This window comes from Clarias gariepinus, chromosome 4, assembly GCF_024256425.1.
Source record: "Clarias gariepinus isolate MV-2021 ecotype Netherlands chromosome 4, CGAR_prim_01v2, whole genome shotgun sequence".
Taxonomy (NCBI): Eukaryota; Metazoa; Chordata; class Actinopteri; order Siluriformes; family Clariidae; genus Clarias; species Clarias gariepinus.
The window spans coordinates 20,138,999-20,154,273 of NC_071103.1; the positions used below are offsets into that span (position 1 = coordinate 20,138,999).

The 15,275-nt window shown below is 38.4% G+C and overlaps 2 protein-coding genes across 2 annotated transcripts in view; one reads left to right on the forward strand and one right to left on the reverse strand.

The window, feature by feature from the left end:
- Positions 1 to 851, reverse strand: part of plppr5b (phospholipid phosphatase related 5b) — a 90,033-nt gene extending 89,182 nt beyond the window's left edge. Inside the window, exon 1 of the mRNA XM_053494322.1 lies at positions 815 to 851. The gene's annotated coding sequence lies outside the window, so the exon portion shown is untranslated. The remainder of the gene's footprint in view (positions 1 to 814) is intronic.
- Positions 1 to 15,275, forward strand: part of LOC128520202 (phospholipid phosphatase-related protein type 4) — a 30,419-nt gene extending 15,144 nt beyond the window's left edge. The window contains exons 3-7 of the mRNA XM_053494319.1: positions 7,207 to 7,336; positions 8,129 to 8,324; positions 10,023 to 10,080; positions 11,529 to 11,702; positions 11,855 to 15,275. Of these exons, the coding sequence (XP_053350294.1) occupies positions 7,207 to 7,336; positions 8,129 to 8,324; positions 10,023 to 10,080; positions 11,529 to 11,702; positions 11,855 to 13,252 (1,956 nt within the window). The 3' untranslated portion in view covers positions 13,253 to 15,275. The remainder of the gene's footprint in view (positions 1 to 7,206; positions 7,337 to 8,128; positions 8,325 to 10,022; positions 10,081 to 11,528; positions 11,703 to 11,854) is intronic.

Genomic DNA, 15,275 nt, shown 5'->3' on the forward strand with positions numbered 1-15,275 from the left:
ATTCTGCTTAACCACACAGTCCATCCTAACAGCTAATTGAACTAAAAAGATTATGTCAGACTGCAATGTTTGTACTGTACTTCTTTAATCAACCTATATTTGTATGTTAATTTGTTGTCTTCATCAGAAAAAATGTATGTCATGTAGCCATACCCATATATGACTATTACAACAACATGTTCATGTTTACAAAGAGTTGGTCCCCCTTTGCTCTTATAATAATATCCACTCCTCTGGCAAAGTTTTCCCACCATGGCTAATAAGAACTTTCCCCCTTAGCAACAAATGTCATAATGAAACAGGATTAGGCCCTTCTCTTCCGGTAATGGGAAATGTTAATGCTAAACCATACAAAGACTTTTTATATACAGTGGAACCTTGGATTATGAGAATAATTCGTTCCGGAAGCGGGCTTGTATTCCAAAACACTCGTAAACCAATTTAAATTTTCCCATAGGAAATAATGGAAACTTAAATTATTCGTTCTACAGCCCCAAAAAAATAAATACATAAAAATAATTAATACAAAATATAAAGTAAAAATAAAACAAATTAACCTGTACTTTACCTTAAATTTTTTTTTAATAAATCCAGACAGATAAGGGGTTTCCGTTTGTGCACGCAGGGTGTGTGTGTGTAAAATGTGCGTGCACACACACACACACACACATTAACGGATAGACCGCTTTTTAAAACCATTTAAAAATTAGCATGGAACATCCCTTGTCACACTCGCGTAAGCGCATACTAATAGGATCACTGCTATAAAGTAAAACAACAACAACAACAAAAAAGAAATTAAACAGCACCTCACCTTTGAAAACAATCGCGACAGAGAGGAGTTTGTGTGTTTGTTTGGCAACCTGAGAGAAGGTGGGGCTGAAGAGGGGCTCGCTCGCGTTTACAGCCTGCTTCTCTCAGGTTGCTAAACAAACACACAAACTCTCTGCCTTACACAGACACAAACACACACACGCACACTCAAAAACACTGCAAGCACAAAGACCCAGCAGGGGAGATGATAGGTCTCGGCTTTATAGCGCCCCTCCTCTCAGGTTGCCAAACAAACACACAAACTCCTCTCTGTCGCGACTGTTTTCAAAGGTGAGGAGCTGTTTAATTTGTTTTTTGTTGTTGTTGTTGTTGTTGTTGTTTTACTTTACAGTAGTGATCCCGTTAGTATGCGCTCACGCGAGTGTGACTAGCAATGTTCCTTGCTAATTTTTAAACGATTTCTAAAAACGGTCTCTCCGTTAATGTGTGTGTGTGTGTGTGTGTGTATTCACCCAGGAGGAGAGATGATTACCTACAATTCCGCTGCAAGAGAGAGAAAAACCGTTGGCTCACTTTTGATGACGTGATGCTCGGTGTCAAAACAAGAAGCGCATGTGTGAAACATGATACTCGGTGCTCGTAAACTAAGACACTGCTCGTTTTTCAAGTAAAAAATTATTAAAAATTGTTGCTCGCCTTGCGGAACACTTGTAAACCGCGTTACTCGTAATCCGAGGTTCCACTGTACCTGTATTTCTTTACAATTTTCAGGGGTCCACATGTCACTGGCCTTATTGTGTATATGTTAATATTGTCTTTCTGATAGAAAAAAATATGATTTGTACAGTACATGTACATGTAATGGTACAGTAAATATTCATTCTTAGTCATAATTATATACAGTCATGGCCAAAAGTTTTGAGAATGACACAAATATTAGTTTTCACAAAGTTTGCTGCTAAACTGCTTTTAAATCTTTGTTTCAGTTGTTTCTTTGATGTACTGAAATATAATTACAAGCACTTCATACGTTTCAAAGGCTTTTATCGACAATTACATGACATTTATGCAAAGAGTCAGTATTTGCAGTGTTGGCCCTTCTTTTTCAGGACCTCTGCAATTCGACTGGGCATGCTCTCAATCAACTTCTGGGCCAAATCCCGACTGATAGCAACCCATTCTTTCATAATCACTTCCTGGAGTTTGTCAGAATTAGTGGGTTTTTGTTTATCCACCCGCCTCTTAAGGATTGACCACAAGTTCTCAATGGGATTAAGATCTGGGGAGTTTCCAGGCCATGGATCCAAAATTTCAACGTTTTGGTCCCCGAGCCACTTAGTTAAAACACTTTTGCCTTATGGCATGGTGGTCCATCGTGCTGGAAAATGCATTGTTCTTTACCATACTGTTGTTGGATGGTTGGAAGAAGTTGCTGTTGAAGGGCGTTTTGGTACCATTCTTTATTCATGGCTGTGTTTTTGGCCAAAATTGTGAGTGAACCCACTCCATTGGATGAGAAGCAACCCCACACATGAATGGTCTCAGGATGCTTTACTGTTGGCAGGACACAGATGGTAGCGCTCACTTTTTCTTCTCTGGACAAGCCTTTTTCCAGATGCCCCAAACAATCGGAAAAAGGCTTCATCGAAGAATATGACTTTGCCCCAGTCCTCAGCAGTCCATTCACCATACTTTCTGCAAAAGATAAATCTGTCCCTGATGTTTTTTTTTTGGAGAGAAGTGGCTTCTTTGCTGCCCTTCTTGACACCAGGCCATCTTCGCCTTCGTCTTCGCCTCACTGTGCATGCAGATGCGCTTACACCTGCCTGCTGCCATTCCTGAGCAAGCTCTGCATTGATGGCACTCCGATCCCGCAGCTGAATCCTCTTTAGGAGACGATCCTGGCGCTTGCTGGACTTTCTTGGACGCCCTGAAGCCTTCTTAACAAAAATTAAACCTCTTTCCTTGAAGTTCTTGATGATCCTATAAATTGCTGATTTAGGTGCAATCTTAGTACCCACAATAACCTTGCCTGCAAAGCCATTTTTATGCAACGCAATGATGGCTGCACGCGTTTCTTTGCAGGTCACCATGGTTAACGATGGAAGAGCAATGATTTCAAGCATCACCCTCGTTTTAACATGTCTGCCATTCTAACCCAATCAGCCTGACATAATGATCTCCAGCCTTGTGCTCGTCAACATTCTCATCTGAGTTAACAAGACGATTACTGAAATGATCTCAGCAGGTCCTTTAATGACAGCAATGAAATGCAGTGTAAAGGTTTTTTTGGGATTAAGTTAATTTTCATGGCAAAGAAGGACTAAGCATTTCATCTGATTACTCTTCATAACATTCTGGAGTATATGCAAATTGCTATTATAAAAATTTAAGCAGCAACTTTTCCAAGATCCAATATTTATGTAATTCTCAAAACTTTTGGCCACGACTGTACACTCACCAGCCACTTAAATAGTTATACCTCATTAGCGCAAATATCTAATTAATCAGCCAATCACAGGGCAGCAACTCAATGCATTTAGGCATGTAGAAGAAAGGTGATTTAAGTGACTGAATGTGACATGGTTGCTGGTATGAAATGTGGTGGCTTGAGCATTTTCAAACCTGCTGATCTAATGGGATTTTTACACACAACCATCTCCAGGGTTTACAGAGAATGGCCTGAAACATCTAGTGAGTGACAGTTTTCTGTAAAAAAGTATTTTTCGAATATTGTAATAAATTCTACTCTGCCTTTTGAAGGTTGTTGGTGATGTCCCTGACTGTTGTTTAAGGGTTTTTCTTCACAGCCATAACAAATGATTTCTTTTGATTTAAAAAATGTTGCATTGGCTATGCAGAGTGCCTCTACATTTTTCATGTCTTTTCTTAGCCTAAGAATGGTTTGTTTAGTTTTTTTTCAACTAGGTTCCTGGTTGGAGTATCCTTCTCCTTTTTTATCTTCCATGGCTCAAATCAAAACTAGAAATTCAGAGCTTTTACTTATTTCCAACATGATCTAACAGGGCACACCTGGGCAACAAAGGACAGCTGTCATTCATGTGTTCCAATATTTTTAAACACTTAAATGTATGGGTTTAAACAAAATGTGCTAGATGATATTCTGAATATTGACCTCAAACCCAAATCAGTCAGTGTATAGCAAAAACAAAGGAATTTGTCTTTCCCACCCAATACCTTCATAAAACAAATTAGATTTATATAAAAATATTACAATTATATTCTTAAGCCTTCTCTTCTTTTTTCACTCAGCTTATTTGTATCCAAAGTCTGTTTACCCGACAGATTTAGCACCAGGGGCGGAAGTGACTGCAGGCTCATGGGACTCATGTGGTTTTGCCAATTGTCACAGTATAGAGGAGAGACTTGTGTGTGTGCATGTGTGTGTGTGTGTGTGAGAGAGAGAGAGAGAGAGAGAGAGAGAGTGATTGGAGGGCCATAGCCATTCACACAGAGAGGTGTGTGGTGTGATCTGCATGCTATCTGGGTTCAGATTTAGCTCACTATTTGGCACTTCATCAGGCGAACCGTCTGTCTCTATCCGTAACTGCTCACCTGCCATTGCAGTCTGTAGAGCACTGCTGACATCAAACACAATGTCCTGCTGCGCTTTAAACTCCTCACCTAGCGACTTAAGCAGTCTATTCTTTATGAAAACTGAAGCAGCAATGTCTACATTGTCTTCTCTTGACAATACTGTTCTTGCAAGAACTATTCCAGAAAGGCTGACTTCCGAGTCTTAAAACAACAACTGACTGTTGTTGTTGTTACATAATTAGCCTACCTAATTTCATATGTGCTATTTTATAATTTTGAGATCCCCGGTATTGTTGTAGAATGTAGAAAATACATCATTAAACAAAAACAAAGAAATTTCCAAGTGATCCCAAACTTTTGAGCAGTAGTGTATGTCTCCCAAAATAAAATCCAAGATGCTTTCACTGCATGAAAAGAGGTGTATCTGTACTAGGAAACTCCCGTATACACCACTGATATTCAGAAGTATCTACAAGTACCACATATACAAGACGCATACATCAAATTTCACCAAACTAGGATACTTCCGGATTGATACAAATTCGGATGTATCCTGCCGAGGAATCCTTCCATGGTACAGCCATTTGTTGCCATGGCAAATAATCCACTCAAGGATTTTGTCAGGAGACATTCACACCTCAAGCCCCATTTGCATTATACACCTTTCTAACTCTGCTCTTCCCTATTGGTTTCTTATCTCAACATTAATTGGTTGTTTAAAAAAAACACTCCCAAAACCCTGACATCTATTGGGACATTACCCAGTCACTACTTTTTATTTTGCCCAACCCAAGCCCTCATAACTTAGTGACTTGATTGTTTTTTTGGCAGGTATGTAGATAGAACCTATCCACCCCCCCCCCCTCCACACACACACAATACTATATATCCCCCACATCTTTTAAAAAACAACAATAGAATTGATTAAAAAAATTTTTTAATTAAAATCAAACAAAACACACTAAAAAATATACAAAGCAAAGTAAGAATAGGAAAAAAACATAATATGGAAAAAATTAACAAATGTGCATTTATGAAGGTGCAATTAAATTAAAAGCAATACTAAAACAAACATGCACCAGTGCTTGTTAGATGTCCAAAATAAATGTCCTTTTAGCTCGGTCCCATTAGATATTACACTCTGACGGCATGGCACGCAATGGCATCCTCCTCATCGGACATCAGTTCCAGCATTGCAGTCTGCCACATTTCTTTCTCTGCATCTGTGTGAAAGACTCTACACCTGGATTCCAGCGACTGCATACACACCATACGTTAACCCCTAAAAACACTCAGAGATTTACCGAACTTAATACATAGATGAATTTGTACACTTACTTATCTTTGTCAGTTTTTAGCCCCATGTCTTAATGGAGTCTCTTAGCTGAGACTTTCCTGACCGAGACAAAAAGTATTTACTCTGCAATGTTTAACATGTTGGTAAAAAAAACATTCATATAAGTGACAGAAACAATTCAAATTATTAGAGGGACAAAAATAAAGGGACATGAAAATAATTACAATAACAATTTCTGATTACCCTTTATACACTCAGGGTCTGCATCTGCAAAAGTCATCTTTAATTCCTCCAGCGGATCATCACTGCCTGATCATAAAGTAAACTTATTCTGTGTGGAAAGAGAGTACTATCATTAATTACATTTAAAATGATTATGTAAAACCCCATACATAGTAGTATGAAACAACATTCTTACCCAGTTTGTGGATCGTATTTATGTGGGTTGTTTTCTGAATTATAAAGGCTTCTTACAGCATCCTGTAATTTAAAACCGCTTTATTACATACATTTGTAACCAATGTTGTATAATTGGGATGTGACAAACTTTTAAATATGCTGGACACCTACAACAATGCAAGTAACAAAAAGTAGATGTAGATGTAGATTGGCAAGGTATAATTTACTACTGTATTGTCAGGTAACATAAAGGTCAACTTACCACAATGCCCACGTTATACGCCCTCTGAGCTCTTTTATGCACATGGCTTGTCTCTTCCTGCGGTTTTCTCTCATCTGCGCTCAAATCTGCGCTCAAATGCATCAAGACACTGGATAACGTCTTTGAGAAGAGCAGTGTGTGCAGCTTGCTTCTCCTTCAAACCCTCAAGCTGAAGAGACAAAGGCGCACCATGGCTAATCCCTCCACCCAGCTATGATAAGAAGGACAGCACCTCTTTCTGCTAGTCATTAACATACAAAAGACCTTTACACCTCACAGCCATCACCTCTCACTGCTACCTGTGAGGATTTCTAAAAAGTTTCACCGATTCCTGTATACATCCACATACATGAGGTATCTATTCGTTTCACAAAATTTCCTTTTGCATTCTACCTTTCCAAGCACTCTGCCTCATACATCTGGCAAACTTAAAGTTTAGCGAGTAAGTTTCCCATACCATATTTGTCCGGATACATCTCTTTTCATGCAGTGTTTTTTCCTTTATCATGCCAAATGAAATTCTTCACTAGAAGAAACAACAACTACAGTATGAAAGATCGAGTTTTGGGACTAAGCCTTGAAGAACAGCAGTTATGTCATATGAGGTGGATTCAGTCATAATTAATAAACTTTCCCTCAAATGTGTTTATGATTTTCCTATCTTTCCAAAATATGGCATGGCTATAAGTTAGAATATATGTTCTGGCTAGCTTTGTCTATTGACAGCCTATAAATCTTTAATTTACTAATGCTTCTGAGGCACAGTACTATATAAAAAAAAGCCTCTTCACTACGACAGTAAGAACAGAGAAAAAAAAGTTAAGGGCAGAGATCCACAAAGACATGTTTAATCTTTGACTCATCTCAGAAGCCTTTTTGGCTTAAGCTCTTGAATCTGATACTCTTCTGTCCACAGATAATGATCGGAGAAGGCATTTTATTCTGCTGGCTGTCCAAAACTCAGAGCGGCCCTGGAGCTGAGGCAAACATCAATGCCGCTGGGTGCAACTTTAACTCCTATATTCGTCGTGCCATCAGGTTTGTCGGTAAGTTGCACTTAAGATGACTCAACTACAGTCTGTCCCGTAAGTGTTTGGACAGTGTCACAATTTCCATATTTTTGGCTGTGTACACTATCACAGTGGATTTGAAATAAAGCAATAAAGATCAGATTTGATGAATTCTTAAGTGTATGGGGCTGTACTTTCTTATTTTCAGTCCAATGCTGCAAAACTGACATGACAGCACTGCGAAGTACAGATAGAATGTGAACTGAAAAGTAACAAGAGTCGATTCAAGAATCAACTTGAAGAAATAAAATGCTCTTAATAGGCAGAGTCTGTCATCTGACCTCAACCCTACTGAGAGTGCTTTTCATTGAAAACCGAAGGCAGCAACATCCACAAACAAGCAGCAGTTGGATACAGCTTCGGTAAAACCTGGCAAAGCAAGGTTGGAAACTCAGTATTTAGAGATTTAAAGCATTTAGATTTCAGGTAGCCATTAAGGGGAAAGCATGGTAGGATTTCTTGGTAGGTATTTTGTTGAAAAAAAGCTGTAATATGTAAACAGTTGAAGCAATATTTTTGTTTAACTCCTTGAATTACAGATAAATGTCTACCCTTAAATTACTTCCTGATTGCTTAATTCATAATTCATGTTTATGTGCAGAAGCGGAAATGAGACACATTGTGTCACTGTCCAAATAATTACAGTCCTGACTCTATATAATTCATGCACTCAGTAACGTTGGCCTTTTCAAAGTCAAAGGTTTACAATGCAGCCATTTAAGTAACATCATCCTTAAAATGTGTTATTATTATTTTTTTTTGTAACAGGCGTTCATTTGTTTGGTCTGTGTGCCACGGCTTTGATAACTGACATCATCCAGCTGTCGACAGGTTACCCAGCACCGTACTTTCTTACTGTTTGCAAGCCCAACTACACATACCTGAACTCCTCCTGTGATGAAAACTCTTTCATTCTGGAGGACATCTGCTCCGGGACTGACACTTTGATCATTAATGCTGGCAGGTAGGCCTGGTCTGGATTGTTTACCAAATTGAGACATTGTCAATAATCCACTTTTGTTGAGGAAATATGCTTTATTCGTTGGAATATAAAGCAAGGTATAAGTATATCAGAAGGCCAGGCAAAGGCTCTAAAAGCAAACAGACATTTATCACAAATGACCTGAATACTTTCTCACTGAAATGTTATCTATAACAGCATTCTCCACTTGATGTGTATTTCTTTTTAATACCAAGGAAGCAATAGCCCATGCATGCAAAAGTAGCACTATTCTGCCATCTAAGAATTGCTCTTATGGAGGATGTTCATGGTACATTTAATGAGGTTCAGGGGTTGGCACTATGAATAATCTCTGTTGTAATGTAGATTCAGTAAATAATGAAATGGCCTAAAGTGCATCTATCCTTGGATTGTCAGTATCATCCTGAACGAGGCTTGTACACAGGATACTTAACTCTTGTGACAATGATGTAGTGGTTAATTTTGCAGAATGTATTTGGCAGTTCTTGGAATCACTCACTAATAAATGTCTAAAGAAATACACTTGCCACAAATGGGAAAAATGATCCTTCTTAGAGTGCTTGCACACAGAATAAGTGCATTTGCAGGAGTTGTGTTTGTGGCAGCGGTTTTGTCCATGATTTAGAGCAATTACTTATTTATCCATTAGTCACTTAGGAAGGTGATAATTACAATAAGGTCTGCAATGAAAACACTCAACATTTCCAAATTTCAGGAAATAAACTGTTCTGAATACAAAACAGAATAGCATTATTTATTTATTTGCCATTTAGTCAACAAAAAAACATGAAGCCAAAAAGACAAAATTAATCATGCATGACTGTATGTAAAACTGGTTTGTGGCTAGGTTCATGTGTCTTAGAGCAACCATGTGTTAGGCTTGACGTTTGCTGGTTGTTGGCTGTTGTGTGATAGGGAAAACTGCCTGGGTGGGTTGAAATGGGCAGATGATCAAATGGGGGAATTAGCATGTGTAACAATGCAATAATGTGTAGATTTTTCTGCTTGGGATTTCTTAAGGACGCAGCTTAAAAACTATCCTCTGCACTTAATGTTGCCCTTTAAAGTTGCCCCTTACTTTTGCTCTAATAAACCTAACGTCCATTTTGAATAAAAGCTCAAACTTTAGTAACTACTTTGCTGATGGTAGCAGTATTATGCTATCTGTGTTCAAAGTGGAAGTAGACACAGCTTGATGATGTGCCAAAAGCAAACCTGCACTCAGAGGGATGTTTTGTTGTACTTGCGTAACCTATTGATTAAGGTTTTTACACCAGAGAATGCAGGAGTAAAAAAACCAGCAAAAACAGCCTCATTATTTTTTCAGCCCAGCACCCATGGTGATTTTTTTTTTTTTTTTTACTTTCATCTAAATATACACAGTAGGTAAACCTTTGGCAAATATGGTTAGATAATGTTGCTGACAAAATAAATAATATATATATATATATATATATATATATATATATATATATATATATATATATATATATATAAACAAATAATATATATATATATATATATATATATATATATATATAAACAAATTATATATATATATATATATATATATATATATATATTTAAAATATATAAATAAATATATATTATTGGGGTCATTTTGACTTTATAAAGTAATCATGTTCAGTCTGATTTATTTGCATTTTCCTTATTTTACAGAAAATCGTTCCCTTCCCAGCATGCCACTTTGGCATCCTTTGCTGCTGTCTACATCTCTGTGAGTAGCTTGTCACACCCACGCAGTTCATAATGTCTACTCAGGTTATTCTCATCATTATACAAAGGCTTTCTAAATTCAGTCTTATCCACATCACATAGGCAATGCACACAGCTTTGATGTGTTTCTGGCATATTTCATCATTCTGCCTCATTGCTGTGTAAACCTCTTAAATGATAAATAAATGTTGCTGTCACTCAGATAATACAATAAATCTTTAATTTACAAAATTTTAAGGTTAAAATTGTAAAAAAAAAATAGGGTGACTTAAAGTTTTGCTTGATATTATAGTGACATACCAAACCCCGGGTAAAATTGCACTTCACCCAACTCCCCACTTGTCAGTTTTTGCTTGTCAGTACCCAAGAATACCCAGGTGTGGACCTTTGCCTTATGCTTCCTATCATTTATTATTATCATTATGTAATGTTTAGTCTGTGGTTGTGCAGTTCACAGCATAAGACTGGCACGTGCTGCACACGTACAAATATTTTAAAAGAGACAGGCAGCATTGATGATGTGATATTCTAAAAAGTGATCTACATCAGTTTTTTGGTATATTTGCTTTCACATCTGATTCAAAGCATTTGTGGTTCAAAGTATTTATACTACTTAAACACGATAGACTTTTGCATCATGTGTAATTAGATCTGTGCCCATGTCCCTAGTATGAAAGCAGTCTCCATTTTTGGGGCAATAGAAGGTGACCTGATAGCTGATTAGTCTTACATACAGTATATCAGATTTTATGCAAATCATGCACAGGAGGTTTGGCATGTTTGCTCTTTCATCGTCTCCAACTGCATGGGGAGACTCCAGTGCTGGTTTCTCTTTCGCTCAAGTTTTTCATCCACCTTCAACTTTGCTCTTGTCAATGTGTCATCCCTGTTAACCTTTTGTAGCGCAGTGGAGACCAGACCATCATTTGTGACAACGGGCATTGCTTTTGAGTAGTCAAAGTCAACTTTATTGTCGATTTTATCTTTGTATACATAAAAACATATTTTACCAATGTGCAGTTAGAAGGACCTATGTCAAGTAATAGCAAAGGTATACCTATTTTGCATTACGGCCCTTATATTTTGCATAGTAAATTTTTTTATGTCGATGACCATGTGACAGAAGCAATGTGATTGGCTCTTTATGGATATGTCACAGTTTGCTATCAAATAGGGCCAAATTTAGCCAAAAGCATGTCAGTCCAAAGCTTGAATATAGTCAAGAAAGAATATATAGTATAAAGAAATCCATTTGTGTTTGAGCAATGAGTGAAAGTCTAAAAATGGCAGTGGTAGCTCAGAGGGTTAGACACCGAGTTGCTGGTCAGCGGTTCCGGCCCTAGCTTCACCAGACTGGCCCACCCCCTTAAATAGGAAATGACAGAAAATGTTTGAGAACCACTGATGTAAAGGCAGCTCTTTAATAAGCGTGTATTTGTTTCTTCTAAGATGTATTTCAACAGCACTCTGACAGACTCATCTAAGCTTCTGAAGCCCTTGCTGGTCTTCTCCTTCATCATTAGTGCCATCATATGTGGCCTAACACGAATAATTCAGCATAAGAACCATGCCATTGATGTCTACCTGGGATTTCTCCTTGGAGGTGGCATTGCTTTATATTTAGTGAGTTTGTCTTTTTCCAATCAGCTTAAGCCCTTTACTGTTAAAAAACATAATGTGTAATAATTATTAAATACAACATTTGTATTCTTGGTATAGTCGTTTAATAATGTTGCAATAATTTTAAATAAAATCCAATTCTTGGTTCATGGTAGGGTCTGCATGCTGTTGGGAATTTTCAACCCAGTGAGGAAAAACAGAAGCGTGAACCTCAGGTGAAGGATGCTGTTAGGTCTCTGGGTGAGCTGGGTCAACACATTGGCCACCATCTGCCTGCTAAAAGCTGTAGCAGTAGTGATGGCATTTCCTCTTCACACTCAGATGGCCTCCTGCACCGTAATCTTCAGGCGCGCCATACTAGATCCCTTACCAACCTGAAGAGATCCAGCGCAGATGTTGAAGTCCCACAGACCCACAGCCCTGTGGATAAAGAGAGCATGGTGACCTTTAGTAATACTCTGCCACGGATTCACGCACCTATTATAGGTGATGGCACAAGCCGTAATGGAACAGTTTATTCAACCATGGACACCAGCCGTTCAAAGCAGCTGTTAACACAGTGGAAGAGCAAGAATGACAATCGAAAGCATTCCATGCAGGCGGCGGACGGTTTACTGGGCCAGTGTTCCACCAGCAGCATGGAAACTCGCTGTAGCTCCGAACCTTCCACCTTAGACATTAATAGGGAACAGCAAGGTCCGGCAGGGTCATGTCTCAAATTGGCCACTGGAAGCAGCACTTTACCCAGCAATCCTTGTGGTATTGCTGGAGGTACAAGAGTGTCTATACAGCCCAGGCCAGGCTCCTCCCAACTGGTGCACATTCCAGAGGAGACCCAGGATGGCATAAGCACTTCACCTAGAGGCAGTGTACGGGACAAGTGGCTGAAAAGCATGGAAAAGAATGCCAATGGGCAGCCACGTGTTGTGCCAGTAATTGGCATGGCCAAACAGCATGGCCTGTTGCCCACAGGCTCCAGCAGTTCTGAGAGCAGTAGTCATACAAGTTCTACTGCACCTCTGCACCGCCATAAGAGCCTGAGTGAGGAGCCTGGTTCAGTGGTCACCAGCCAGGGTTCCATTATCAGAGTGGAGGCTCACCCAGAGAATGGACGACCCTTGGTTCATGCACACTCTTCTGATGGCACCAATTTTTGGACATGGAAATCTCAGAATAGCTTAAGACAGTCTTTTGAGCTCAATGACCTCAACCGAGACTCAGAGAATTGTGATTCACTTAGGGACAGCTATGGCTCCACAGACAGAAAGAGGAGCAACTCTGGTGCTCCGATACATGTCATAGTCCCAACAGTTCCTGCTGTCTCCTCTGTTTCGACTCAAGCCAACTCTGTAGCAGAACAGCACCCTCATCAAACTGTCTCCACCATCCGGGTTACCCCTATAGAGGGTAGTGAAAGCGGCCCGGAGGGTCATGACTCAACACTTCGAAGGAAAAGCAATATGATCCTAATCCCTGAAAGAGGGAACAGCCCAGACACCACCAGGACCATTTTCTACAAGGGCACTTCTACCACCCCAGCATTTAAAGAGTAGCCTGATACACTGTTTATGTATCACACATGAGGTCCATATATGAGGTGTTCACTATGCTTATCTACACACTTACAGTTTTCGGGTGTGTTTTGCACTCTGGATTGCATTATTTCTTCTACTGCATGAAATCACTGAATTATAATCTTGTCACACTGACATAAAAGCACAAACCTAAAACTCTTGAACAACTATGCTGTTGGCTGTTGTCCTAATGAAGAAGTACAGTATATTGTAGCATATAACCCAATTCTTTTGTCCTATACACTGTGAAGTTAACCTAGTGCCAAGTCCTAACTTAAACACTGTATAAATGTTTAATTTTTTAGTGATTACCCTAGCCTTTTTTTTATTGTAATAGAAATATTCTCTAAAATGGGTGCTGTCTTATTTAGATATGGAAAAAAAGAGGAAAAAATGTCAGAAAATTGTTTCGTGAAAAGCAGTTAATGACCATGAGTGCTTAGGATATTTTCTGTAGTTTGTTGTATAGTCTTGTAACCAGGGCTGGTGCATACTATTCTGACGCTCTAGGCAAAGCAGAATGTAGCTATACCTCCAACCAGTTAAGTGTTTAACTTTTTACAAATTGACCCCTGATGATGACTGTCTTTTTAGGCCATTACATGTGCTTACAGAGTGCACTTATAGAAAGATTGGTAAAATCTCAGAGTTGCGATGAAATAGGTGGGTGATAATGTTGTTAAATTTACCTACCCATGCTTAAGTGCCACTCTATGAAATTGCCTAGTTCACCTTTATGTATGCATTGGCCCTGATTAAAATACCATGCACTATATTCTCCTACTTGCAATATGAATCTGTGTTTTCATCATGAATTTTATCATGAACTTATGTGTTTCTTACTCATAACAGCACATATTTGCTTCACTTTGCTATACACAGTGATTTGACGAATACTCATGGTGTCACTAATTTGAAAGTTTGTTCGGTAGTAAATCGAGGTGCAAATAGGTCACTGTCTTCCTTTGGTGTGTATTATAGTACCAGGTGCTTGTGGACACACTCTGCTGCTATTGTAAGGTCACTTCCAGTCCAGACCTTTTCCAGCTGTGCTTTTCACTTCTTATTTTCATGTTCGAGTGGAAAGTGAGGTAGATGTTATGTAAGCTTATGCCATTGATGTTTTTTTTGTTCCATTCCAGGCCCTTCGTGTGGACCCAGTTAACTATTTATGTGTCTAATGTTGATCCTGAAACAACATGGTCAATTTTTTAAAACATATTAACCTAAACAGGCCCTATATCCATGTAAAATATATTTATATTTAATTAGAATTTACAGTACATGTAGTTACTCTAAGAGCATACAAGTTACCTATTTTTAGATGTAATTACCAAAATGTGGTGCCATATCAATTATCAAAAACATAGAATTAAATGTTTATTTTAATAGACATAAAGATTAATAATATTCTTTAAACTGATTTTGCTGTGACTTTTTTATAAAATGTATGTAAATTTGCCAAAGGGTATTTTAAAGGGAACATTCTGTGTTTTGCTATAGGACTTTTACAGCAGCCTGTATTCTTGTAACCTACATACAGTGTGGCTCAGCTAGAGTGTCTGCATGTTGTTATTTTGATATCAAAGTTTTTTTTCCCCTTTTTTTTAAAGGATCATCAAAATGAAATTATTGAATTGCTTATTCTGGTCATGCAGTCTTTGTGGACAGTCTTTATACAGTAAATGTTTCATTACGTTAATTAGAGTAGCAACTTTAACACTACACAGGAAAGATTTCTGAACAGTGTGTGCACATTTGATTTAAGGAATGCAACAAGCATGTTTCTTAGATGACTGAGATACACTACCCTAAAATACTGTGTTTTTTGTGTTTAATCATGAAGGTGGTGATACTGTAGGTTACCTGTGTTTATAAATAAGTTCAGCAGCACCTATTAAACTGGTACCAGACTTTGTTTGAGAGACTAAGAGACCTTGTCTTTCTCTCCATTAGTTGTGCCAGATCCACATTTAAAAACGATCCACAGGGAAAACGTATG